The 24,980-nt window shown below is 47.6% G+C and overlaps 1 protein-coding gene and 1 non-coding gene across 4 annotated transcripts in view; both read right to left on the reverse strand.

Moving 5' to 3' along the window:
• Positions 1 to 24,980, reverse strand: part of Ergic1 (endoplasmic reticulum-golgi intermediate compartment 1) — a 104,792-nt gene that overhangs the window by 76,116 nt on the left and 3,696 nt on the right. The window contains exon 1 of one of the 3 annotated variants that reach the window (XM_021239535.2): positions 6,143 to 6,171. The exons of the other annotated variants lie outside the window; for them this stretch is intronic. Coding sequence (XP_021095194.1) covers positions 6,143 to 6,156 — 14 coding nt within the window. The 5' untranslated portion in view covers positions 6,157 to 6,171. Of the gene's footprint in view, positions 1 to 6,142; positions 6,172 to 24,980 lie in introns of those variants that run through there. 3 annotated transcript variants of the gene reach the window in all.
• LOC101696789 (tRNA-splicing ligase complex subunit RTRAF) lies at positions 6,308 to 17,930 on the reverse strand. The gene has a single exon (XR_015444781.1). It is a non-coding gene; the product is annotated as a tRNA-splicing ligase complex subunit RTRAF (transcript).

Here is a 24,980-nt window from a genome sequence, read left to right on the forward strand (position 1 = left end):
TGAAATACTTGTCCTTTGTTTTGTCTTAAAAATAAAAGTCGTTGGCAGGAATTTACAAACTTGCCAGTGAGCAAAGCTTGGCCTTGAGATAAATCATATCTTTCCATGTTTCTAGTAAAAAATAGTCTACTGCATTCAGGACTTTATCCTTTTGAATCCCTATTTTCTTCTTTCCTTTCTGTACTTTTTTCCACCTTATCCATTATTCTGCTTTATCCATCGTTCTGATTTTAGAGCTAGTGAGTCCTGAGCTGGCCTAGCAGTGTCAGAAAACATAGCTATGAAGTGCACTCTGACTCTAAACTAGCTCAGTGATTCACACTTGGGCTTGGACACTTGAATTATTTACTAATCCCTAAGCACCTACTACGTATCAGGCACTGTGCGAGGCCATTGCCCCAAATATACATCTTTAACCGCTTTTCTTTTTCTTTTTTTTTTGCTACTGGGGATCTAACTCAGGACCTTGCGCTTGTGAGGCAGGCGGTGGAACCTTAATCTCATACTGACTGTCTCAGTCCATTTTCTGTTGCTCTAACAGAGTACCTGGAACTGGATAATTTATTGACTTATTTTTTAAAGAGGCTATTGTGGCTCACAGTTCTAGAGGCTAAGAAGACAGGTGAGGCTTCACGGTGGAAAGCAGGAGGGTGAGTGGGCACTCACTGCCATGAGAAAAGAATTAATCTGTTCAGAAGCTCCACTCCCAACTCCCAACCACTTCCTTCTAGGCCCTCCCTCCCAATACCACCACAGGGAGAAATTAAGCCTCAATGTGAGTTTTGGCATGGTCAAATCAACCAAACCACAGCCTCAGTCTTGGTACATCAGTCTGCTGCTTCCCATTTCATGGATGAGGAAACTGAGGCTCACTCATCCAGGCAGCAGATATTTAGTGTCTGAAGTACCAGGGCTCATTGATAACACTGGGACAGCAGGAGTGAACAATACTGGCAAAGCCCAGGCCTTTGAGGAATGGACCTTCTGATGGAGGGAACAGATAATAAATGAGCAAACAGAAGAGGGGCTTTTCTGAAGTGTGACAAGAGCTATGAAGGAAGACACAAGGTGATGGGACACAGCATGACAGAGGGTGCAGCAGGCCCCTCCCAACAGAGACCTGAGGAGGCAAAGAAGCCACTGTGCCAGGAGCATCGCTAGGAAAAGCCTTCTAAGCAGAGGGAACGGCCAGGGCTTGGCCAAGGCTCTGAGGTGGGCATGAAGCCGAGCTGTGTGAAAACACCCATGGCTACCACAGCCAGGGCCCAGGGAGGGGAGATGGCCCACGATGAGGTCAGCAAGGTGGACAGAGGACAGACTGCCTGGATGGAGTCCGCAGGCTGGGGCCAGGACTTCGGCTTGTTCTCCATGGTGGATTTGAAGCAGAGCATGAAGTTTGGTTTCATCCAGAGTGATCCCAGTGGTCAGCGACACAGCCAGGTCTATGACCACCTAGCAGGGCCCTTCTTACTCCATGGAACACCAGGCCAGGCACTCAGGCAAAGCTCTGGGTCACAAAGGCCCTGGCCTTCCTTCCTACACAAGACCACTCAGAAGCCCCACTGCAGATCTGTGGCTCTGGAAGGACCCGTCCTTCTCCTTTCCTTGACCCCAGGACCCTTGCTCAGCACCAGCCCACAGACAGCTTCTTCTGAGGTGCCTGCTGCCCTGGATTCTGCCACACAAGCCTCAGAGTAGTCTGTGTCTCTCAGAGTTCTGAGCAAACACTGTTCCAAGCAAACACTGCTCCCATTCCTTTATCAGACATATTCATAGCCCTGTGATGTGGTAGCGGTTAAGAGAACAGACTCTGGAGCAGGGAGGCCTGGGTTCAAATCCTAGCTTAGCCACTGGTCCAGGCTGAAGCTGGATGAGCTAGTGAACTTCTCTGGGCTTCAGCTTCTCCATGTGTAGAACGTCCATAAATAGGTTGTGGGTATTAAATAAATCAATAGACATGAGGAGGCAGGGGATGCTATTCCACTGTTGGTCTTTTGTTTTTTGGTTCTGGGGATGGAAGCCAGGGACTCACATAAGCTAAGCACACACACAGCCACCAAGCTGCACCCTCAGCTCCCACTGCTGGCTAATAGCAAGAATCATCTTAGCATCCTCAGTCCTCCCAGGGTGGCCAGGCCTCTCCCTGTCCTGCCCCTTCTCCTCAGAGCACTGTGCCCACAGCCTCACATACCTGAGCTGCCTGAGGCTGGGGGCACGGCTTGCTCATCTCTGTTCCTGGCACAGGGCCGGGCACTGAACACGTACCGTTTACTGAAAACATGAATAAGTATTGAACAAACATGTAGGAGTACAGGATGGTTACATATACGTCAAAGGTGAGATTAAAAGCTTGTACTAACTTGGGACAAATACTTTCAACAAAGGCACCTCTGGCAGGGCTGAGTAATTAAGGAAAGGCTGAAGGCACAGCATAGCACAGAGTCAAGGAACCTCGCAGGGACAAAGGAGCAGAGATCAGCTGCTAACAAGCAGTCCAGAACCTCGAAGCACTGACCAATGTTTGGAGTCAGAGAACTCTGGTTTCCAAATCCTGAAACCACCAGCTACTAGCCACGCTGTCCCCTTGGCAGGGCTACTGGGTACATCTGGGCAAGCTGTCCCCTGCCCGATGGCACCTGACAATGGCTGAGAGCTGAAATCGAGCCCATCCTCAGCTTCAGGAGGCATGGGGACTCCAGGGGCCCTGAAGAGGGGGGAGCTTTTAAAGTGATCTCCTGGAGGTAGCAGAGGTGACCAGCAGCACTACTGACCTGCATGCAGTCTCTGGACTCAGCCTCGACCTGACATGAGCCAGGTGAATGCACTGTCACCTCCATGATACTTTCTAATGTACACGCTAATGCCCAGTGCCTAGAACCATGGCTGGCACACAGGATGTGCTTAGTGCATTTGTTGAATGGTCCAATAAACGAAGGAACAAACAAGTAGGCTTTGAGGCACTGAGCAGGCATTCCCTATTCTTCCCTTTTCCCACAGGCAGCCTGCATAGCAGGTCCCTATGCATGGGCTCCAGTGCCAGACCATGAACTCCAGTAAGCTCCATGCCCCTCAGGCTAGAAGAACACAGAAAAGGATGAGGAAAACTCCAGACTACAACACAGCCCTTTTCAGTCCGCTGAGAACAATAAGGAAGTGGCCTCAGAAATCATGGGAATTGGGGGTGGTGGGGACCAGCCCCACTCACACAGAGCAAGAGATTATGACCCTGGAGGAATGCAGCTGGGTGTGAGGCCTGCCTGGGAGTGGAGTTCTTGAATGATTGGCTGGCTGGGGCCCAGACCTCAGTCCCCTCGGGAACCTGCACTGCCAAGGGCAGTGTCTCATCAAAACAGGAAAAATCATAGAGGAAAAATGCACATGTAAGGGGACTGGTATTTAGAGGGAACAGCCCTGCCTTGACACAAGGACCAGGAAAATGGACAGGGTTCGAGGAGCACAGATGGGGCACTTAGGGGGAACAAAGCCCTCTAGAAAGGCCACCCACTGCCCACCCAGACCTGGGATCCCAGGAAGCTATGAGGCTAAGTCTGGATGGAGCAGCCTACAGAGAAGGAGGCACAGAAAGCTCAGCGGTCACACCCTCAGAGTGGCCCCCCCCACAGGTCTTGTGGCCATGTGCAGTGCTGCTGCCTTGGTAGCCACATCAGCCAGTGTTTCAGATACTCCAGGGCACTCTAGTGTTACCTGTAGAGCAGGAGGTGAGGACTTTGGCCCCAAGCCCCTGGCAGGAAGGATCAGTGGACACTGGGAAAATTCCTAGGCCTGTTTTCTTCCTTTGGACCAGACATGGCTGCCCACACCTGCAGAGTGCTGGGAAGGCTGGTGGCATGATGAACTTGGGCCCGCTGGGCACATGGGAGCACTCCCCTAGCAGCCTTTCCTTTCTGATGCCTCAGGAGTGGGCTGGGTTTCATCTGCCACGGTTACACAACAGCAGGGCTCGTGGCAAAGGCTCCTCCACCCTAGCCCACCCAGCTCCTGGGCACATGGTCCTAGCCTTTGCCACCTTCAGAGGCACCAAAAGGACCTGGTGGGGGTAGAGTGCAGACCATCCTGCCTCTTGAGGATGTGTGGGAGGCTCTCAGCTGGTTCACTCTTCCCTTCTGGTCCAGGGTGACCTTTACCTGAGGATCTGCTTCCAATATCTACAGCTGAAGGATTCTCAGAATAAATGACAAATTCCTTATTGTGTCCTCCGAGGCTCTCATGGCCTGGCCCAGCAGACTCCTCAGCCCCACACAGCCTGGCTCTGTCCTACAGCCGCTTCTGCCTGCCGACCTGTGCCCACCCCACTGCAGGGCCTTTGCCTGCACCGTTCCTTCCACCTCAGCCAATCAGTGAACCCTTCCGTGAGGCTTCCCTTGGTGCCAAGGTCTCAGGTCGCAGAGGTCCCTGCATCTATCCTTCAGAGGGTTCGTATCAACTGCTAATTACACGTCTAATTGGATGTTTGATTTAATTGCCAAACCCTGATGTCTGAGGGCAGAGACTTTATTCCCTTCTTGTGTTCCCTACCGGACAGGACCCCTCATGATCGGTACGTGAACCAGTGAGTGACAGTGAATGAACGATCACACTGCACAGAGATGGAAAGTGAAAAGGGAGGTGCAGCAGAGAGCAGGTGAGGAGACAGATCGTGTGCAGTATCTGTGATTTCATCCAGCTCCACACACCCTGTGGGAGGTCACTTTCCCCGCTATGAGTGGGGACACTGAGGTACGGGGTGGGGAGGAGGATGGGAACTCAGTCTTAGGTGGGGCTCCACTGTCTGTTTTGTCTCACAAGGATCTGAACAAGAAGCAGTCATCACAGGGAGAACACATCCCTCACCATCTTCGGGCAAAGTGCCAATCCATATGGGCCAATGGGCTTCCAGTTCCCCTTCTTCCAAGCGCCAGGAAGTTTTCACATTTACTTGATCCTTTTTGTTTTCCTAAGCACCGTTTCTGCTCCAGAACATTCTCTGGCTCCCAGGTGTCTGAGGCAGCACCTGCGGACCCACCTTACCTGTGCACTGCACCCTCTTTCCCACACTGCCATCCCCATCTCTCAATCTCTCACTGGGTGCTGAGCACTCCGCTAGAGTGTCATCTCTTCCCCTGTAGGGACCCCCTCCAACTCGTCTGTCAGGTGCTGCTCCCCCAGGAAGCCTCCTGACTCACTCTCGCATTCTGCCATCTGCTCTGCCTGATGAGCACTACTGCACGCACGGCCGACTCCTGTGTGACCTGTGTGAAGACATTTTACCTTTTAAACAGCGCTCGTGGCTTCTTGTGAGTCAGGTTCAAGCCCACCTGCCTGGGCCCGGCCTTCCTGCTTGTCACAACTTCTCACACCTGGCTGTGCACCCAGTCTCCACCCTCTCCCACCCAGGCGGTCCCTGGGATGACCCACTGGCCACACCTGGGGACACAGGCTCTCAGTTAAAGCTCCTGTCTTTTCTCTGCCTCAAGCGCTGCAGGTGCCCTCTTGCCAGGAGGCCACAAGCCAAGTCACTCCTCCACAGTCTTTTTATTTGGCTTCAATGTGACTTACAATTTAATAAGCGTCATTTGATGAATCGAAGGTCAACATATTCAAAACGTCACTCCATGTGGACACTGTGAATCAAAGTGACCCCTTGGCAAACAGACTGCCACCAGAGCCAGGAGCTGAAGGGCTGCCCCAGGCCTTCTCCACTGCACAGCCTGAGAGGCTGGGCGCCACGCGTGGAACCAGCTCCAGCAAAGCTGCTCCCTGCAAGCAGAGGCCCAGGCCCACTCCTGACTCGCACCCATGAGTCAGTTCACCATGGCCGTGCCCATCCCAGCCTCTGCTTGGGAGGCTCGGACCCCTCACGGTGGCACTAGACCCACTTTGCTCATCATTAAGGTCTCAGGATGAAGGGTATGGGGGAACCTTCTTGAACCCTGAACACAGCAAGACCTACATGCCCCGAGCTCTCTGGGTATTCCTGCGTGTCTGTATTCCCTGCAGGTGTGTAAAGTAAGACTCCCAAGAGCAGGTACCACAGCCATGGCCTCTGCATGGTGCATGGCACACAGCAGGTGCTCCAGGGGTAATGATGATGTGCTCCAAGGAGCACTGAGCCCACAGATGCCAACCAGATCTGGCGACTCACCTTGATAGAAGCATGCTGGGTGGGGTCTCTGGTCCAGCCCCCAGTAGAGTATGAGGCATGGGTATGGAGGGCACAGGATTCTCCCTGTCCAGACCAGGTATGGAAGGCTGTGAGCATGCCTTTTTTCCTCCCCACACTGCCCTCCTGGTGTCACTGTCCCCACCCAGTGGTGTGGCCTAGTATGCTCGGAAATGCCATCCAGGTGAGATGACAGGTGCTACAGTGACCCACAATACCCAACCCACAACAGGAACAGGCAGCTGGCTGAAGAGGTCCATTTTGGGAGCCCCAGAGCCCTGGTGACAGAGTGGCCACGTGAATCCTCAGGGCAATTGGCCCCTCAGTAGTTTATCTCTAAAATGGGGACATGATGACTTGGATCCCCAGGATCTTGTAAAAGTCCCTTGTCAAAGGAGATGAGAAGACACACTATTGAAAATTATGTACATGGATTCTGTTGTTATATCTTAAATTGCTTTTGTAGCAAATCTCATGTGGACTAATAGCAAAGAATCAATATTTACTGAACACTTCCAACATGCCAGGCACTAAAGGACCCTGTTATGCAAACTGCTCATAGAATTTCCACTACAAGCCTCGGAAATGGGTGCTGTTCCTGTCTTCCAGGGTACACGCACACCACAGTGGATCTCCTGTACATCCAGGCATAGTAACCCACGACAGACAGTTCTGCCTGGACGGAGGATGGACATGAACCCCATCTCTCAAGTCTTCACACTGGAGACCCTCAGGATGACACCAGCTGGGATACTAATGGCAGCAAAGACAGGAGCACAGTTTGACATACGCACTTGGCCCTATGTGCACTTATACTTACCATGTACACTCAGCTGCTTCTATGACAGATGGGTGGCTCTCCTCAGAGGCCCTCTCCTCTGGGCTGTTACTGCCAGGGTGCTCAGGTGAAGGCGCTAAAAGGCCAGCTGTGATCCCACCACCCAAAGGCCAGGGCCCCACATGAGAGCTTGTATCAAAGTCCAAACACAGGGATTTAGCTCAGTGGCACCGCGCCTGCCTTGCAAGCTCAAGGTCCCGAGTTCAATTCCCGGTACCAAAGAAAAAAAAAAAATCCAAACACAGAAACACCTGGGCAAATAAGATTCCCAGCCCCATGTGTGAATGGCGACCATGGCCAGGTGCCATCCCAAGTGATCTACACATGCCATTTCATTCAGGTCCCCAAGAGGAAGGTCCCAAGTGCTGAGGTGCTAGCATATCACAGGGCCTGCAATAACAGAGCTGAGATTCAAACCCACAAAGGGGACTCTGCTCATCAAAGATGAGATAGTTTTCAACAGCTTTCAATATGTCTGGAACTGTTCTGGCCCTGGGGGCCCAGAAGGGAACACAGCAGAGCTAGTCTCTGCTCTCATGGGGGACTCCAGAGACCCAGCAGTAATGACTGGTGTCTATTCTCTCCCTAAGGACACTAGCTCCTTTCAGAGGGACACTTCCCTGTCTGGGTCCTTGGAGTCCACTGTTGGCATGAAGTGCAGCAGAATTCCTCATGAGAAAGCAGTCTGAGTTAGAGGCTAAGAGGTCTCTTTGATGTGACATCACCCAGCAAAAACCAGGTCACACAGGCTAATCAGCTACCAAAGGGAACCTGCATCCCACACTTGTGTTTTAGAAAATTAGAAGCTGCCTCTGAACCTCACTTTCTTCATTCTACCCATTTTGCACAGAGTGGGTTTGATGGAGTTTTTAAGCACAGAGCTCAAAGTGGAGGCACTAAAATGTAACACTGTCCCCCATCAAGTGGTGATAGTACACCTGAAGCTTTGGCAGCTTTCTTTCGGCTGGCGCATGTACTGGTAGATACAGATGTAATTACACTAGACTCCACTGGGGATTTCCAGACACAGGGTCTCTCCAGGAACCTTTATGACCATCTTTTACAGAAGCTGTAAGGTTGGAGTGTGGCCCATTGGTAGAGTGTTTTCCTTGCATGTGTGAGCCCTTGGGTTCCACCCCAGCACCAAAAAAGAAAAAAAATACACACACACACACTCACACACGTGCGCACGCGCACACACACACACACACATATACATACTATTTGGGGATAAATCATAGTAGCCACTCATATTTACCATGTGTCTACTATATGTCAAAGCCTATTTATTAATGACCTCTGATCCTCATTTTGCAAATGAGGAAAGTGAGGCAAAGAGAAACTTAGTAATTTTCCCAAGGTAGAGTGGGCAGGACTCCTTTCCCAGGGAGTCCATCTCAGGAATCTGGGCTCTTAGCAACCTCTTCCATTAGATCCAATCAATTTGATTCCATTACAATACAGTCTTCAGGCTCCAGAGAGATCGAGGCACCTAAGGCCCCTGAATTGACCACAGCCAATTTGCACTTGGGCCTGGACCTCTGACCCCAGGCCTCACACCTGCCACTTCTAGATCCCTAGGGCTCAGTCTAGCTGAACTTCTGCCCAGGGCCTGTTTCTCTCAGCTCCCCCATCCCCATAAGCTGGTGCCCCATGACCTGTAGGTTCTATAAATGAAGAGAGGCTAAGGCAGGAGGATCACAGGTCAGAGCCCAACTTGGGCAACTTAGTGAAATTAAAAAATGATTTTTTTTAAAAAAGGGGGCTAAAGGGGCTGGGGATTTATCTCAGTGGTTCCGCTGCCTGCCTCACAAGCACAAGGTCCCGAGTTCCATCCCCGGTACCCCCGCAAAAAAGGGGGGCGGCTAAGGATGTAGCTCAGCACAAATGTTCAGAGCTCAACCTCTAGTATGGGGAGCAGATGGGGTGAGGGTATGGTGCTGGGGAGCAGCAGGGAGCGTGCCCATCCCCAGAGGTGGCTCCGCTTCCGCCTCAGCCACGGGCTGGCATATGCCCACCACATAAGGCCCATTTCCTCAGAAACACTGGAAACCCACATTTTCATATGAAATTGCCTTATTCTAAAAGGCTGCCATTTAATTCAATTTCCTTTTTTAACAGGTGGGCCCAATAATCACACCTGTGGGCAAAATCCAACCCCCACTGTCCCCCATTTTCATCCTCTGCTTGAGAAGTTTCATGAATGGGAAAGGACATTAGAGGGACTCAGACACTGAATTAGGACTGCCTATGAGCCAGGGGCTGCACGAAGCTCTCTCCTTAAAGCTGCACAGCAATCCTGCTTGTAGACCAGAAAACAAGCTCAGAGAAGGGAAGTGAGCAGCCCATGGCTACATAGTGGGTGGGCAGGAAAGCCAGGACTGGGACCCGGAAGCCCTAGGTTCTCTCCATGTGCCACTCTGCCCCTCTCCCCTCCTCTGGCCCGAGCCCTCACCCTTACTTGGCCTGGTTGTTCCAGGTCTGCCTAGTGGAGTGTGGGGCGGGCAGGGGTCCAAATGGCCCCACTTTGGATGGGCCAGCAGGGCAGAGGTGCGAAGGAGAGCCTTCTTCCGCCTCCTCTGACTCAGGGCTAACTCTGCTCTGACACACGACCTGGCCTCCAGCATGACCTAGTAATAGAGCGAAGCTGAGCTATGGACAGTGGGAACCAGCGGCTGCTGCCTGACTCACTGGGTAGTAGATCTTGGCGGGGTTACTTCGGCTTTCAGAACCATGGGCCCCTGAGTCCAAAGAGAAGGAGCTGGCTTACCCATTCTACTTCCATACTGACTGATTCTGATCAGTCAGTCTCAATGCAGACCAGCAGTAGGCTGGACTGCTCCACCTCAGTGTTCTCACCTGTGATGCGGGCAGTAAAAGTCCCGCTTCACCCATCCAAAGTGAACACAGGATACAATGATGTGTTGTCACACTTCTCCATAACCAAGAGACGTTCAATAAAGGCCTTTACTCTGATGTCATCCCTGCCCATCGACTGTCACCTCTTTCCTCCCCTCCTTCCAGAACACATGGGTCAGACCCTGAACCATACACCAGGGGCAAAAAAAAAAGTCAAAACCCACACCCGTGACAGTGGGAGGGATGTGAGGACCTAACACTCACCAAAGTACAAGCACCTCCTGTGGGAAACTATACCTGCTCCTTGACATACAAGGGGGTTAAGGCAACCAGCCCAGATGTGAGTCTCAGCTCTGCCACTGACTGTCTGGGTGACCTTGGACAAGTTACTTCACCTCTCTGAGCTTCAGTTTCCTCTGTCAATAGTAACTAAAGAGATCACTAGCACAGTAAACGGAATAAAGATGCTCCTCAATTTACAGCGGGATCACATCCCGAGATGACCATTGTACACTGAAAATATTGTCAAGTTGAAAATGCACTAGTACACCTAATTTACCAAACACCACAGCTTAGCCCAGCATGTCTTAACCTCAGCCTACCATTGGGCAAAATAGTCTGCCAGCCTATTTTATAATGAATTGTGGAGGATCTCATGGAATTGACTGAATTCTGCACTGAAAGCAAAAAACACAACGACTAAACTTTTGCACCATCATAAAGTTGAAAAATTGTTAAGTGGAACCACCATAAGTCAGGGTCTGTCTGCAGAGAAACCATAGGATTCCAATTCAGAAAGCTATGGCCCTGAATCTTCTATTCTTAGCTGAATAAAAGAAGGTATCTCTCATCCAGTCTCCTGCCTATCCGTGAATCTTCTATGTAGCCCAAGTATCCTGGTGCTTTTTTCTGTAATGAACAAGTACTGAACTTCTAATACTGTAGCTGCTAAGCTCAATCCTAAGGGCTTTCCAGAGACAAACTCATTTAATCCCCATGACGGCCCTGGGAGCCAGGCACTATGTCTTCTTTTTTTTTTTTCACTTTCTTAAACTTTATTAAAGAAAAAGGTAATAGTGGCAGTAAATCTTTAGAACATAGTCAATTTTCTGGGATTCCTCCCTCCAAAATGAGATTTGATTTCCAAGTACATGCCAGAAGTATATAGTTCCCAACTGTACTAAGTAGGTAAGAAGCAGAAATCTAAAGTGTTCATCTTCCAACTTTCCCCAGTCTGTGGTCTGTCTTTGTTTTTTGTTTTGTTTTGTTTTGTTTTTTAGCCAGGGATTGAACTTGGGACCTTGCACTTTCGAGGCAGGCAGCGGAACCAGTGAGCTAAATCCCTGGTCCCTGTGGTCTGTCTTTGGATCAGCAATAATTGCCTGAACAGCTACTATGGCTTCATAAATTTTTGTCTGGAGCTCTCTGAGTTCTACACGCAGCAATCGCAGAATTTGAGCAGCTTCATTAAGAACTGCATCTCCTGTGTCAAAACCAAGAATATGTTTGTCTAAAGCAACAGGCAGGGCCGGAGATTTAGCTCAGTGGTTCCATCGCCTGCTGTGCAAGCGCAAGGACCCAAGTTCAATCCCCAGTACCAAAAATAAATAAATAAATAAAGCAACAGGCAAACTCTCTTTTGTTTGATTTGCTTTAGCAACTGTGTCCAGTGTTAGGCGCTCCTGAACCAAAATGCGAATTGCCTTAAGCATTACCAGGTAATCATCATGGTGCTGAATCTGAAGGAGGTTAGCCAAAGCCATTACACCAGCCTTAAAATCAGGATTATTTACATCCAAATTGATCAATGGCTCTGCATTTTTAGTTGCACTGTCAATATTTTTTGCATTACCAGGTGTTAAGTTCTTGTATTTTTCAGCATTACCTCCATATTCAAGTCTAACAGCTAAACCAAGAAGCCAGTCAATTGCTTCTTGTCGGTCCTGAATCTTGAAGGGATAGTTAACATCTCTGAGATACTTTTCAAAGGACTTGGGCCAGTCACTGCTGGGGATGTTTCTTATATTACCTCTGTCTTCAATCTTGTAGGGTCTGATTTTCTGGTCTTCAAGCCAAACTATAAAGTTTCTAAATTCTATTTCATCTTTGCAGTTGAAGCCAGCAGGGTTGTGGTAGCTGAGAGCCGTCAGCTTGCGTCGAAGCATGGTGCCTGCTTCTTGCTCGGGTCTCCAGGGGCCTCCACCGGGAGAGGAGAAGCAAGGTTGAGCAGGCTGCTCAGGCACCGGTGATGAGGCCAGGCACCAGGCACTATGTCTTATTAGTTTATCTTTCAATGAGGCAACTAAGGCCCAGAGGGGTGAAGCACAGTGCTCAAGGCCACACAGTGAGGAAGTAGTGAAGCTGAGACTTAAACCTAGGATGGGCAGATGTGCCAAGTTCTTGCTTTGCCACAATGCCACTCAGCTGAGCACATCTCCCAGGGATAGCCATGACCCACTTATGTGACTGTCCCTGGGCCAAGTCCTGCAGGGGACAGCACCAGTGTACCGCTGTCAAGGACCTGGAGCCCCATGATTGAGGAAGTAACAAAGCCTGTGAGGCAAAAGCACAGAGCCAGACCTGGAGACAGGCAGGGCAGCATGGTCAGGGTCAGGGAGGGTAGCAGGAGAGCACCTGGGCTTACAGTGCAGGGGCATCAGCCACTGAATGCAAGAGGAGGGCTTCTGGGAGAAAGTGGCACCTGAGCCTGGCAGAGGGGAGGGGGTGACTTCCGCAGGTACAGAGAGGTGGGAGACAGGTCGTCTCACCTGCGGCCAAGAGCCACACCCTGGATCCACAGCACTGAGCTCAGGACAGGCCCACCACCCTGTGCCCTCTAAGAGACCTGAAAGACTAGGCCAAAAGACATAGATTGAGATAAGAAATAGAAAGCTTCCAACAAAGAAAGGCCCAGGACCAGAAGGCTTCACAGCTGAATTCTACCAAATTCTAAAAGGAGATTTAATACCAGCACATCCAAAACTCTTCCAAAAATCAAAGCTGCAGGGAATACTCCCTAACACATTTTATGGGGCCAGCGTCACCTTGATACCTAAGCCAGACAAAGACACCACAACTAAAGAGATGTACTGGCCAGTGTCTCTGATGAACGCAGAAAACGCTAGCAAATTAAATTTAGCAATACATCAGAAAGACAATACATCACGATAAGGTGGGATGCATCCCTGCCATGTACAGCTGGTCCAACGCATGCAAACCAAGCAATATGATGCCCCATGTTAACAGATGGAAAAGCAAAACCACATGATCATATCAATTGACCCAGAAAAAAACCTTTGACAAAGTTCAACATTCTTCCTTGATTGAAGAAAACCAAAAAAACCCACAAATAAACAAAACCTCTTACTGGTTTAGGTATAGGAAGAAAGTTTTCAAAATAATACAGTCATTTATGAAAAACCCACCATTGACATTACCAGTGGAGTAAAACTGCAAAAAACAAAACCAAAAAACTGCAAACTTTTTTGCTAAGATCCGGAAAAGACAGGGTTGCCCATCTTGCCACTTCTGTCCACAGAACTAGAAGTGCAAGAAAGAGCGTTCAGGCAAGAAAAAGAAACACAAGGCATCCAAATTGGAAAGGAAGGAGTAAAACTATCTCTATTAACAGATGACATGATTCTGTAGGTAGACAACCCTAGATATTAAAACTATTAGACCTAAAAAATGAATTCAGTGAAGCTGCAGGATATAGAAGCAATACATGAAAACTCTGAGGCATTTCCATACACAAATGATTATCTACCTAAAAAAGAAATAGAAGAAAACAATCTCATTTATGATAGTAAAACACCAACAAAAAAAACAAACAATAAAAAATAATTTAGAAGGCAAAAAAAAAAATTTAGGAATAAATTTAACCAAGGCAGTAAAAACCCTGCATACTGAAAACTATAAAATTGCAGATGAAGCTGGGGATTTAGCTCAGTGGTTCTGCTGCCTGCCTCGCAAGCGCAAGGTCCCGAGTTCGATCTCCGGTACCAAAAAAAATTACAAATGAAAGAAATCGAAGAGAATACAAATAAATGGCATTCATGTTCATGGATTGGAAGAATTAATATTAATATGTCCGCCCGCCTGCTGCACAAGCACAAGGACCCAAGTTCAATCCCCGGTACCAAAAAAAAAACCAAAACCAAACATGTCCACATTACCTAAAGCAATATATAGATTAAATGCAACCCGAATCAAAATCCCAATGGCACTGTTCACAGAAATAGAAAGTACAATCATAAAAATTTATATGGAACCACTAAAGTCCCAAGTAGCCAAAACAATTTAGAGGAAAAAAATAGTTGGAACATCATACTTCCTGATTTAAAGTTATATTATAAAGTTATAATAATCAAAATATGATACTGCCATAAAAACAAGACACTTAGACCCAGAATAAAGTGCCCAGAAATAAATCCAAATATACCTGATGAACTAAATTTTGACAAGGTCACCAAGATAGTCTTTTCAATCAATTCTGTGGGGAAAACTGGCTTTTCACATGCAAATGAATGAAATTTGACACTTATACTCTATACAAAAATCAACACAAGGCCGGGGATTTAGCTCAGCAGTTTCGCCACCTGCTGCATAAGCGCAAGGATCCAAGTTCGATACCTGGTACCAAAAAAAAAAAAAAAAATCAACCCAAAATGGATAAAAAGCCTAAATGTAAGACCTGAAATCACAAAACTCCTAGGGAAAACAGATTTTAAAAAAGCTCCTTGATGCTGGCTTTGGCAGTGATTTCTTGGATATCACACCAAACAATCAGGCAAAAATAAATAAATGGGACTACAACAAGCAAAAAGCTTCTGTACAGCAAAGGAGTCAACAGAATGAAAAGGCAACCTACAGATTGGAAAAAATATCTGTAAACCATATACATCTGATAAAGAGCTAATAATACTCAAGATTTATAAAAAACTTATATAACTTAATAGCAAAAAAACCTAAAACCCAATCAAAACCTGAGCACAGACTTGAATGCACATTTTGCCAAAGATGACAAAAATTACCAAGAGGTTTACGAAAAAGTGCGACACCATTAACTGTCAGGGAAATGCAAATCAAAACCACTATGAGATATCAACTTACACCCATTACGATGGCTGTTACCATAAAAACAACAGCTAACAAGTGCTGGGGAAGACATGGAGAAAAGGAGACCTTTGCATGCTGTTGGTACCAATATAGATAGACTGGTGCAGCCACTGGGGAAAACATAGTGGAGGTTCCCAGAGAAACCAAAAATAGAATGACCCAGTAAGCATTTTTACGTATATGCCCCAAAAAGATGAAAGCACCACCTCATAAAGGTCTGTACTCTCATGTTTACTGCAGCACTATTCACAATAGCCAAGACATCTGAACAACCTAGCTTCCCATCAGTGGGTGAATGGAGAAAGAATCTGTGGCATAGAGATTCAATGGAACATTATTCAGCCTTTAAAAATATGAGTTCAATCCTTAGGACCTCAGCAAAGGCGAGGGGGTGGGGATCCTGCCATTTACCATAATACCACAACTTAGATGGACATGGAAGACATTAGGCCCAGTGAAATAAACCAGACACAGAAGACAAATAATGCACCAACATCTCACTCATATGTGGATGCTAAAAAAAAAAAAAAGTCAAATATATAGAGATAGGAGTGAAAGTAGTTGCCAAGGTCTGGGTTAGGGAGGAAATGAGAAGGTCACAGGATATTATGTGGTCAATGTGAGGAAGCACAGGGAGGGGAGATCTAATGCACACCATGAGGATATGGTCCCAGTGTCTATTGTATTTGAGACTTTTTTTTTTGGTACCAGGGATCTAACTCAGGACCTTGTGCTTGCGAGGCAGGCGGCAGCACCACTGAGCTAAATCCTTGGCCCTATATTTGAGATTTTTGTTCAATACGTAGATTACAGCTGCTCTTACCACTTGTGTTGGGGTAACTGCCATGGTTTGGATGTGGAGCTGGCCAGTCCTCCCATGTGAGGGAAGGTTGGTCCCCAGTGTGGCAATGTTACCAGGCAGTGGGACTCTTAGAGAGGGGCTAATGGAAGGCTATTGAGGGTGCTGCCCTTGAAGGGACTAAGGTAGTTCTCCAGGAACTCCAGTTGGTTTCCCTAGGATGGGTTGTTATCACAGGGCCCTTCCCATCACTCTGGCTTCTGATCTTGCTGTGTGATTGCTTTCTTGCACATGATCTAGCCATGATGCCATCAGCTATGAAGTGATGCAGCCTGAGGGACCCTTATAGACCCTGTGCAATGCTGTTTGCACTTTCAGCTTCAAAAACTGTGAACTAAATAAACTTCTTTTCTTTATAAGTCACTCAGTCTCAGGTATTTTGTCACAGTCATAGAAAACAGACACAGAAGTTATGTGAGATGACAGATATGTTGATTTATTTCACTATAATAACTATATCTATATCTCTACCTACCTATCTTATAACATCATGCTGTATACCTAAAGATAGTAAAACTTATTTTAAAAAAAAGACTGGGACAAGTCTCTTGCCTCATAAAAAATACTTTTATTCCTTTTCAGGTTTCTTTTATGACCGTTCCTATGGCTCTTGTTACTGGCTTACTTATAAAAGGTTCAGGGTGTCTTAGAAAGACCAGAATGGGGGGTCAGATTGGCTGTATCCTTCCTTACCTCTGCTCCCCACCCTTCCCAAGCCCTGATGATACCTCCAACCCCACAGGTTTGCAATGAAGGAGAGATGACACTGTGACTATCACCCGCCTGACATCATCCTGACCCCTTACACACATATTTGCCCCACCCCATCTTGTGCTGCGAGGCTCAGAAATAATCCAAGGCACCCACTGCTGTGGGTCCTGTGCAAACAGAGCATAAAGAGGCACTGTTACATCAGATGCCATTGCACAATGAATTTCAGGTGCTGGTGATCCACATCCATGGTGCGCGGGGAGGGGGGGTCAGTTCACAGTGAGCAAGGAGAGAGAGAGGCTCCCCATCCAAATGAGGAGCCGCACATGGCCCTAACCAAGAGCTGGAGGTCTACCTCACCAGGTCCCACAGCTGTCTCGAATCCTGAGAAGAAGCACTGAGAAGAGCACCTTACCCTACATCAGCGATGGCGAACCTTTTAGAGACAAGAGCCCAAAGTGCAACCTCAAACCCACTTATTTATTACAAAGTTCCAACCCTGAAATTAACCTGAATACTGAGGTTTTAGTTGAGAAAAAAACCCCTCATACATTAACATCTTTTGTCTTAAAAGAAAAATAACATGCGTGCCATAGGTTCACCATCACTGATCCAGATGTTTCCCCAACACCCATAGCCCTGTGTACTCCTGAGGAAACTCAGACAAAGTCAGGCTGGGAGACATTCTACGGGATGCCCACACTGTCCTCCTTTGCCTGTCAAGGTCATGAGAAACAAAGAGGGACTGGGAAACTGTCCCCAACTAGTAGGAACTGAGAGGCACAACCACTGAATGCAGTACAGGATCATCGCATCCTGAGCACTAAAAGAAAAGACATCAGTATAAAATGAAAGTAGTCACCAAATAAAGTCTTGTATTTAGTTAATAATCATGTACCTTCTTACTTGTGAAGGTCATGTAATGCAGGAAATGGATAATGGGGTAACAGCAACTCTGATCTATCTTTATAACTTTTCATAACTCTAACATTACTTCAAAAGTAGAAATTTACTTAGTTTTTAAAAATGAGAAGCAAAATACCAGAACTAACATGTAAGTCCCATGAGGCTGACAGGGGCTAGGATTGTGTTTAGCTCAGTGCTATATCCCAGGCTTCTAGAACAGACCCGGGCACATGGTAGGTCCTCAATAAATACATTCCATGAACAAATGGCTCCTCCACCACCCCCAGCCCACTCCTGGCCTACTGATGGGGGCTCTGGACACTGAAGGGAGCTTCCTTTGTCAGGATGACAGCCTGGTCACCACAGGAAGCGCTGCACCCCTATAATACCCCAGCAGAGCTCAGTGGCAATTTCCTGCTCACAGATAAGCACAGTGACAGGAAATGATCACCTGGACCCAACCTCCTCACCAGTGACCCAGAGCCGCCCCCCGCCCCCCCCCGCCAAAGGCTCCTATGGCAACAAACTATAAATATAAACAAGTAGATAACAACATTGGGGTACCCCATGGAGTGCCCCCCCAAATTGAGGTGATAACACTCCCTTGAGGGCACGACACTGTAGTTGAGAAAGCCAGCTTTGACGTCACACACAAGCATCAGCTGCGTCACCTGCTGTCTGTGTGATCCTGACTGAGTCCATTGCCCTCTGTGTGTCCCTCTCTCGAATGAGGGAGCAATGAATAGCTTCTACCTGACTGAGGGTGAACTGAGGGAATCCAAGAAAAGTTTGTCACTTGGCACTGGATAAAAGGCACAGCCCTAGGAGGTGGGTGGAAAGGGATACCTGGGGATGGAAGGTATTAAGGGACTGGTAAAGGGGCATGCCCCTCAGGAGGGACCTTGTCCAGGCCTAGGATTGCCAGAGGAGAGCAAGGTGCAGTGGCAGAAGCTGGCAGCGCCCTCCAGAGGAGAGGGCTCCAGCTGACGGCCCTGGAGGGGTCAGGCCCCGCAGGCCAGGCAAGGCTCGGGTAGGACAGGGCTGCCTCTGTCGAGGCCAGCTGAGTTACTCATCTCTCACTCCTCTGCCTCCGGCCACCAATCTGGGAACACCAGGCCACCTCCTGAGAGTTCAGGGTTCTGGTCCAAATCCTGTCTGCCAGGGAGCGCTTGTTGGTCACATCAGGACCTGAGACGCTGAGACTGTACACTGTCAGTCACAAGCCACTGTCAGCCCGCAGAAAGGTTTGCATGGTCCGACACAATGTTTAACTGGACTGCATTATCAACTAATTTCATGAAACTTAAAGATTTTCATCATCTCTTAAAAACACGACAACCTGCAGGCGACAGCTGCACTGAAACCAGCCCTTCCTGACGGAGCACTGCCCTCCAGCTGGTCACACCCTGCAACCTGCCCAACTCTCTCGCAGAGGCACCTGGGAGCGTGGGTCCTGGGAGCATCTCCGGTTGTGACTGTTCGGCCACTTTCTCTCTAATCATAGATGAACGCAGTGGTGTCTGGTGGTTTCCCACAGTCACCCACTAGACAACCTGCTGCAGGGTGTGAGAAACACGGGGACTGTGCTGCAGGCAAGGCCAGCAGGAGAGTACAGACTGCCACTGTCCATTCACACTTGTTTCATGGGCCACAGGAGCTCATCCTATCCTCAAAATCCCTGCTAGGAAGTTGGGAGCATGCCAATTTACAGATAAGGAAAAATAAGGTTATAGAGGCATAGTTAGTACAGGAAAGGATGTGAATGGGAGGGGCATCTGAAGCACAGCTTGACCATATTCCCAGGTGAGTTTGTGGTCAGTCAGCCCAGTGGTGGTGGTGGGGAGGTGGCAGTGGAGAACATTCGGGGAAGGTGGGCAAGTTTGGACCATCACAGAACATACTGGCCTGAAGATCTGGAGACACTTTCTACATATCATGAATGCACTCTTGAACTCAGCGAGACATCAAAGAAAGCCAAATAGCACCAGGGTCCCCCAAAGTTCTCAAGGGATATTTTGATGAAATTCTGTATGTTGATGGCTTCTGGCATGAAACCAGAAGGGGAGAAAAGACCTAGTGGAGAATCGAAAAATCAACAAACCCAAAGTGTCAGCAAGGCAGGACCACATGGTGGTGAGCCACCAGGTTCTGGAATTCTAGCTGTGCACCTCACCAGCTGTGTGCCTGGGCCAGTCACTTCCCAGCTTTGAGCCTTGGCTTTCAATTTTAAAACTGAATTAACAAAAGAAACAACAGAGTGATAAGGCAACCTATGGAATGGGAGAAAATATTTGCAAACCATAATACCTGATAAGGAGTTAATATTTGTTTCAACTCAATAGCAAAAGAACACACAATCCAATTTTAAATTTCTCAAAGACAAACAAGTGGCCAACAGGTATATGAAAAGCTGCCCAATGTCACTAATTATCAGGGACATACAAACCAAAACTACCACAAGGTACCACACCTGTAAGGATGACTATTACCAGAAAAACAAGATAGCTTAATTGTGAGCAAGGATGTGGACATAGGGAACCCTTATGCACCGATGATGAGTCTGTGAATAGTGTGGCCACTATGAAAAGTGGCATGGAGGTTTCCGAAAAAATTAAAAATAGAATACCACAAGATTCAGCAATCCCACTACTGAATATTTATCTAAAAGAATGGAAATCAATACATCAAAGAGATATCTGCACTCCCATGTTCACTGCAGTATTGTTCACAACAACCAAGTTGTAGAAACAACCTGAATATCCATCAACAGATGAATGGATGAAGAAGAAGTGACATATATTATTCTTTAAAAAGGAAATTCTATCATTTATGATAGGATGGATAAACCTGGAAGATAGAATATGACGTAAAGTAAGTCAGTAATAAAGTACAAATACAGCATGATTCTGCTTTTACAAAGGCTCCAAAACAGAAAAACTCATTTAAGCAGAGTAGAATGGTGGTTGACAGGTACTGGGGAGAGAAATGAGGAGTTACTCAATGCATATAAAGTTTCAGTAATGCAAGATGACTATGTTCTAGAGATGTGCCTATGTGGTACCTATAGTTAGCAATGCTGCATTGTGCATTTAAAACCCGTTCAGAGGGTAGATCTCAAGTGTTCTTACTACATTTTTAAAAACTGAATTAATATGTGGTGTGACTATAAAGGATGAGAGAGTTTTGTGGAGTGCTGGAACTGTTCTGTATCTGATGATGGAAGTGACATAATAAACATTTACATAACAAACATCTCTTAAATTTCATAGAAGAGCACACACAAGTCAATTTTATTATATGCTAATTCGAAAAAATAAAGAAAATAAAGTAATAATAATCATGTCCATCTCATAGGGCCAGTGTGACTTTATTAAGTCCACTGATATGCCCAGCCAAGCACTGCACACAATACAAGCTTAAGAACCATTAATCATTACTAATAAGACTAGCAGTCTTCCCAAGAGATCCTTGATGCAAACAAGAATGTGAGAAAGAAAAGCTAATGTTGTAGAAACTACTGCATTACCAGTATATTGTACTTTAATTACCACCGGGCCTCTCATCGTGCATAGTGTTTTCACCATTTGGATAAGCAGAGGAGTCCATTTCAGACTGATCTTGCTTCCTGTTCAGCAGCACTGCCAGGCAGGTTCCAGGAGGAAGCTGGGTATTTAAGGGCCGATCGATTATACTGTCAGATGTGCTGGGTCCTCAGGGATTCCCTGATGCCAGGTGTGAGACCCAAAATTTCTGAGTGTTGATAACACCTGCTCCGAGGGCCAGTTGGTATTTGTAGGGTGTCCTGTATACCCCCTGGTTCTTGGTAATGGTAGCACAAGGAACCTTGACATCCTCCTGCCTTTCCCACAGGCCACAATTTTAAAAAACAAACACATAGCCATGTTGGAGGTTTTTTCCTAGCCTATACTTTCCCCACTTATACAACCAATATAATTAGGTTAATAGACGTAAATGTTAAATTTGACAACAATCAGGCTAATTACTACTTCCTTAAAGGATCAATTAGGGGCTGTGTTTCCAGGCCCAGGCACCAGGGCTGAGAAATAGCACTAGGCATCAAGCCTTAGACTAGCTGTGGTGAACTGGAGCCCGCAGCCGGCTGTTTGTTACTGAAAGCTCTAAAAGGTTTTCCATCACTACCTCAGACTATACATCTGCCAAAACTGTGCTGGTCAAGGAGATTGGCTCCTTCTGTGCAAGACTTCTCAGTACCTTTGGTAAGGAAGGCAACCAGCAGTGGATGGAGAAATACTGACTGAGAGGACTTCAGTCAAGCCAGTTGTTGAGAGCAGGGCTTTATAAATTTTAACTCATGTACAGGTCACTTAGGGATCTTATTAAAATGCAGATTCAGATGATTCAGAGTGGACGCTAAGATTCTGCACATCCAAAAGCTCTAGGTGATGTGGAAGCTGTTGGTCTGGGCACTTGCTTGGAAGAGAGAGGATAGTGAAATGTAAGACCACTTTACTGCTGGGGAAACAGGTTTGCTGAAGGCCACACGGGAGCGACAGGTGGGACCGGAACTCCATTCCCCAGTCTCGCCCTTCAAGGCTCAACCTGACCTGCTTGCCAACAGTCCCTCCTGAGACACAGCAATTCTGTTTAGTCTGGGTTGGGCATTAGAATCATATAAGGGGATTTTTAAACACCCACATGGGGACCACCCTCTAATGTTGACTACTGGGTTGATGTGTACCCTAGGTCTGAGGGGTTTTAAATCTCCTCAGATGATTCTGATGGATGGCCATGGTTCAGGCTCACTGATTGATTGATTTCCTTTTTGGGGACAGGGTCTTGCTATGTAGTTCAGCTGGCTTTGAATTACGTAGCCCAGGCTGACCTCGAACTCACAGTGATCCTCCTTCCTCAGCCTCCCAAATCCTGGGATTACACCTGGCAGCTGGCTCACTGATTTAGAGGTACCAGGTAACCCTCACCCAAAATGTCCTCCTCATGTCCTGCCTGCCTGTCCTGTCTGTGAAAACCACCTAACAGCAACTGCAAAATCCAACTGGAAAAGATTACCAGAAGGGGATAGAACTTAACCAAGACCACAGCTGGCTGAACCCCTGTCTCAAGTCACTGGGGAATCAAGGCCAGGAATCCACACTGTGAGGGGAGGAATGATTCTCCCCTGGCCAAGTCCAGCTAAGCAGGTGAACACAGGCTTTCAACTCAAAAGCCCCCAGTGGTCAGTATGGAAAACTCTGGGCACTCTGGGATGAGATGCCATAAACTGGTAGGGGGGTGGGGTCTTTAGTAATAGAAAGTTCCAGAATCAGGTGTCAGACTACATGAGACTAGTTTAAAAATAAAGAAAGGAAGGAAGAAGGGAGGGAGGAAGGGAGGGAGGGAGGGAGGGAGAAAAGATGGCTTCAAGTTTCATAATGAGCACAACTGGGTAAGCATTAGTGAAGAGGAAACCAGTAAATCTAATGAGAAGAGGCTTCCATCCTCTCTGAACTTAGTGAATGGAAAAGAAAAAGCTTTAGAGACAGATGGCAGGACACAGTGGAGCTCTGGAACCTGATGGCTGCACTCCAGCCCTGGCTCCTCCGCCAGCGGCCCCGCTCTTTCACGCTGCTGCAGTTCAGTGGGCTTGTCAGTGAGGCGGGATGGCCAGGGATTAAATGAGCCGACACGTGAGGTGTGTACAACAGTGCCTGCCACTAGCACATCCCTGATAAACATGAAATCCTGGCTTTTTTTAAAATATAATTTTCCCTCTGATCTGATTTTTAAGCCTATTTATATTTTTAGAAACTTGCTATAGAGTATGTGCTATTATTAGCTTCCTGCAGTTCCGCCTGGAATGAAGCAGAATAGAAATACAGACATTCATGTTGGTCACCCTCTGAGGAGTATTAAATATGCTGAGTCCCCTGTGGTGCCTGGTGTATGGGGCAAGGGGGCTACAGGTTCTGGGGACCCCATCAGACAAGGCCACGTGGAGCACTAAGGAATCCAGACTTGATTCTCGGAACAATGAGATCCATTTGAAGGCTAGAACCAAGACATGAAAAAAATCAGGTCAACTTCAGAAAGCTCGCTCTGAGGTCCTCAGGAGCTTTGGGGTCTCCTGGACAGGGAGGGACCACGTGGAAAGCCACAGTGAGGTGACCAAAGGAGGGCAAGCCTCACAGGGCATAGGACCTGTGTTGTCACACAGGGTTACAGGCTCAGAGGGATCCATATCTGGCTTAAAGCTCTGCTGTCACCATCCTGAAATTCTTAATTCTCTTTCAATAGGGACTCCACATTTTCATTTTGCACTGGGCCCCAAAACTGTCCTTGGCCTGATACTGCAGAGACATCTCACTGGCCCTACAACTAACTATCACATGAGCTCCTGAAATGAAGACACTGAGGTTCCAGGAGTGTAAGTGCACTGTCCTAGGGCACAGCTGGCCATGGCAGGGCAGCGACACTCCCCAGGACTTGGAGTTTCAAGGGGCACTGCCACTGGACCCCCTCCTGAGAGAAGGGTGCAGGTCCCCCTGGGCCTGAAGCACAGGGTCTGTCCCGTTCTTATCTCCCGCCTCCTCCCTCCTGGGCTGGGGCTGTCCCAGCCTCAGGAGGGGAGGTGGCAGGTGCTCTTGGCGTCAGGCCAGCCGGAACTAGGAACAACACTCCCGGATCTAGGTCACAAGGCCAGTTCCACAAGTGCTACATCCAGCTATCAGGGAAGTAGTTTAACAAAAACAAACACAAGTAATCATTTAAGGCTCAGGGTTCCTCCTCTGTATTCTACCCCCTCCATCAACCCAAAAACAATTTAGGAAAGGCAAATTCAAGGATGGAGAGGGGGTGATCAGGTTGTAGCTCAGTGGTAGAGCCTAGCATGCACAAGGCCCCAGGTTCTATCTCCAGAGAAAGAAGAAAGGAAGGAGGGAAAGAGAGAGAAGGGAGGGAGGGAGAGAGAGGAAAAAGGGAAGGAAGGAGGAAGGGAGAGCATTCTTCACTAGTAGCTGAAAATCTGCCTGCTAAAGGAAGCACTGGCATATGCAATCACACCATGCCTCTGGCTTCTTTGACACAATTTGAGAGGCATTTCTAAGGGGTGAGTTTGGCCCAAGTATTGTTCTAGGCATTGGGAATATACCTTGAAAAAGTCAGATACAAATCCCTGCCCTCAGGAGCCCCATCCTAAAGGGAAGGAGAAAGAGAATAAGCTCCATAAGTAAGTGAATTATAGAGTGTTAGGGGATGATCAGTGCTTAAAGGAAAAGACACAAATATTGAATGTAGCAACCAGAAAGTACTGGGTGCTCACTATGTGTCTAAATGTTTTACACACATGGTCCAACAGTCCTAATGGGTGTGCTCATGTTCCCATTTCACAGACAGGAAAATACACCAGAACTACGCAAGATGCATGAGGTCCTACGGGCAGTAAGAAACCAGAACTATTGATAGGCAAGGCAAGAGGTGGCTAGTTTTCCCCTCTCTTGATTGTTTTAAGAAGAGCAACAGGAAGCCCAGGTTTCTCCTGCCCTGAAATGGCT

The sequence above is a fragment of the Heterocephalus glaber genome, unplaced genomic scaffold (assembly GCF_053883595.1).
Source record: "Heterocephalus glaber isolate CG9 unplaced genomic scaffold, H.glaber_assembly_v1.0 deba00001606, whole genome shotgun sequence".
Lineage (NCBI taxonomy): Eukaryota > Metazoa > Chordata > Mammalia > Rodentia > Bathyergidae > Heterocephalus > Heterocephalus glaber.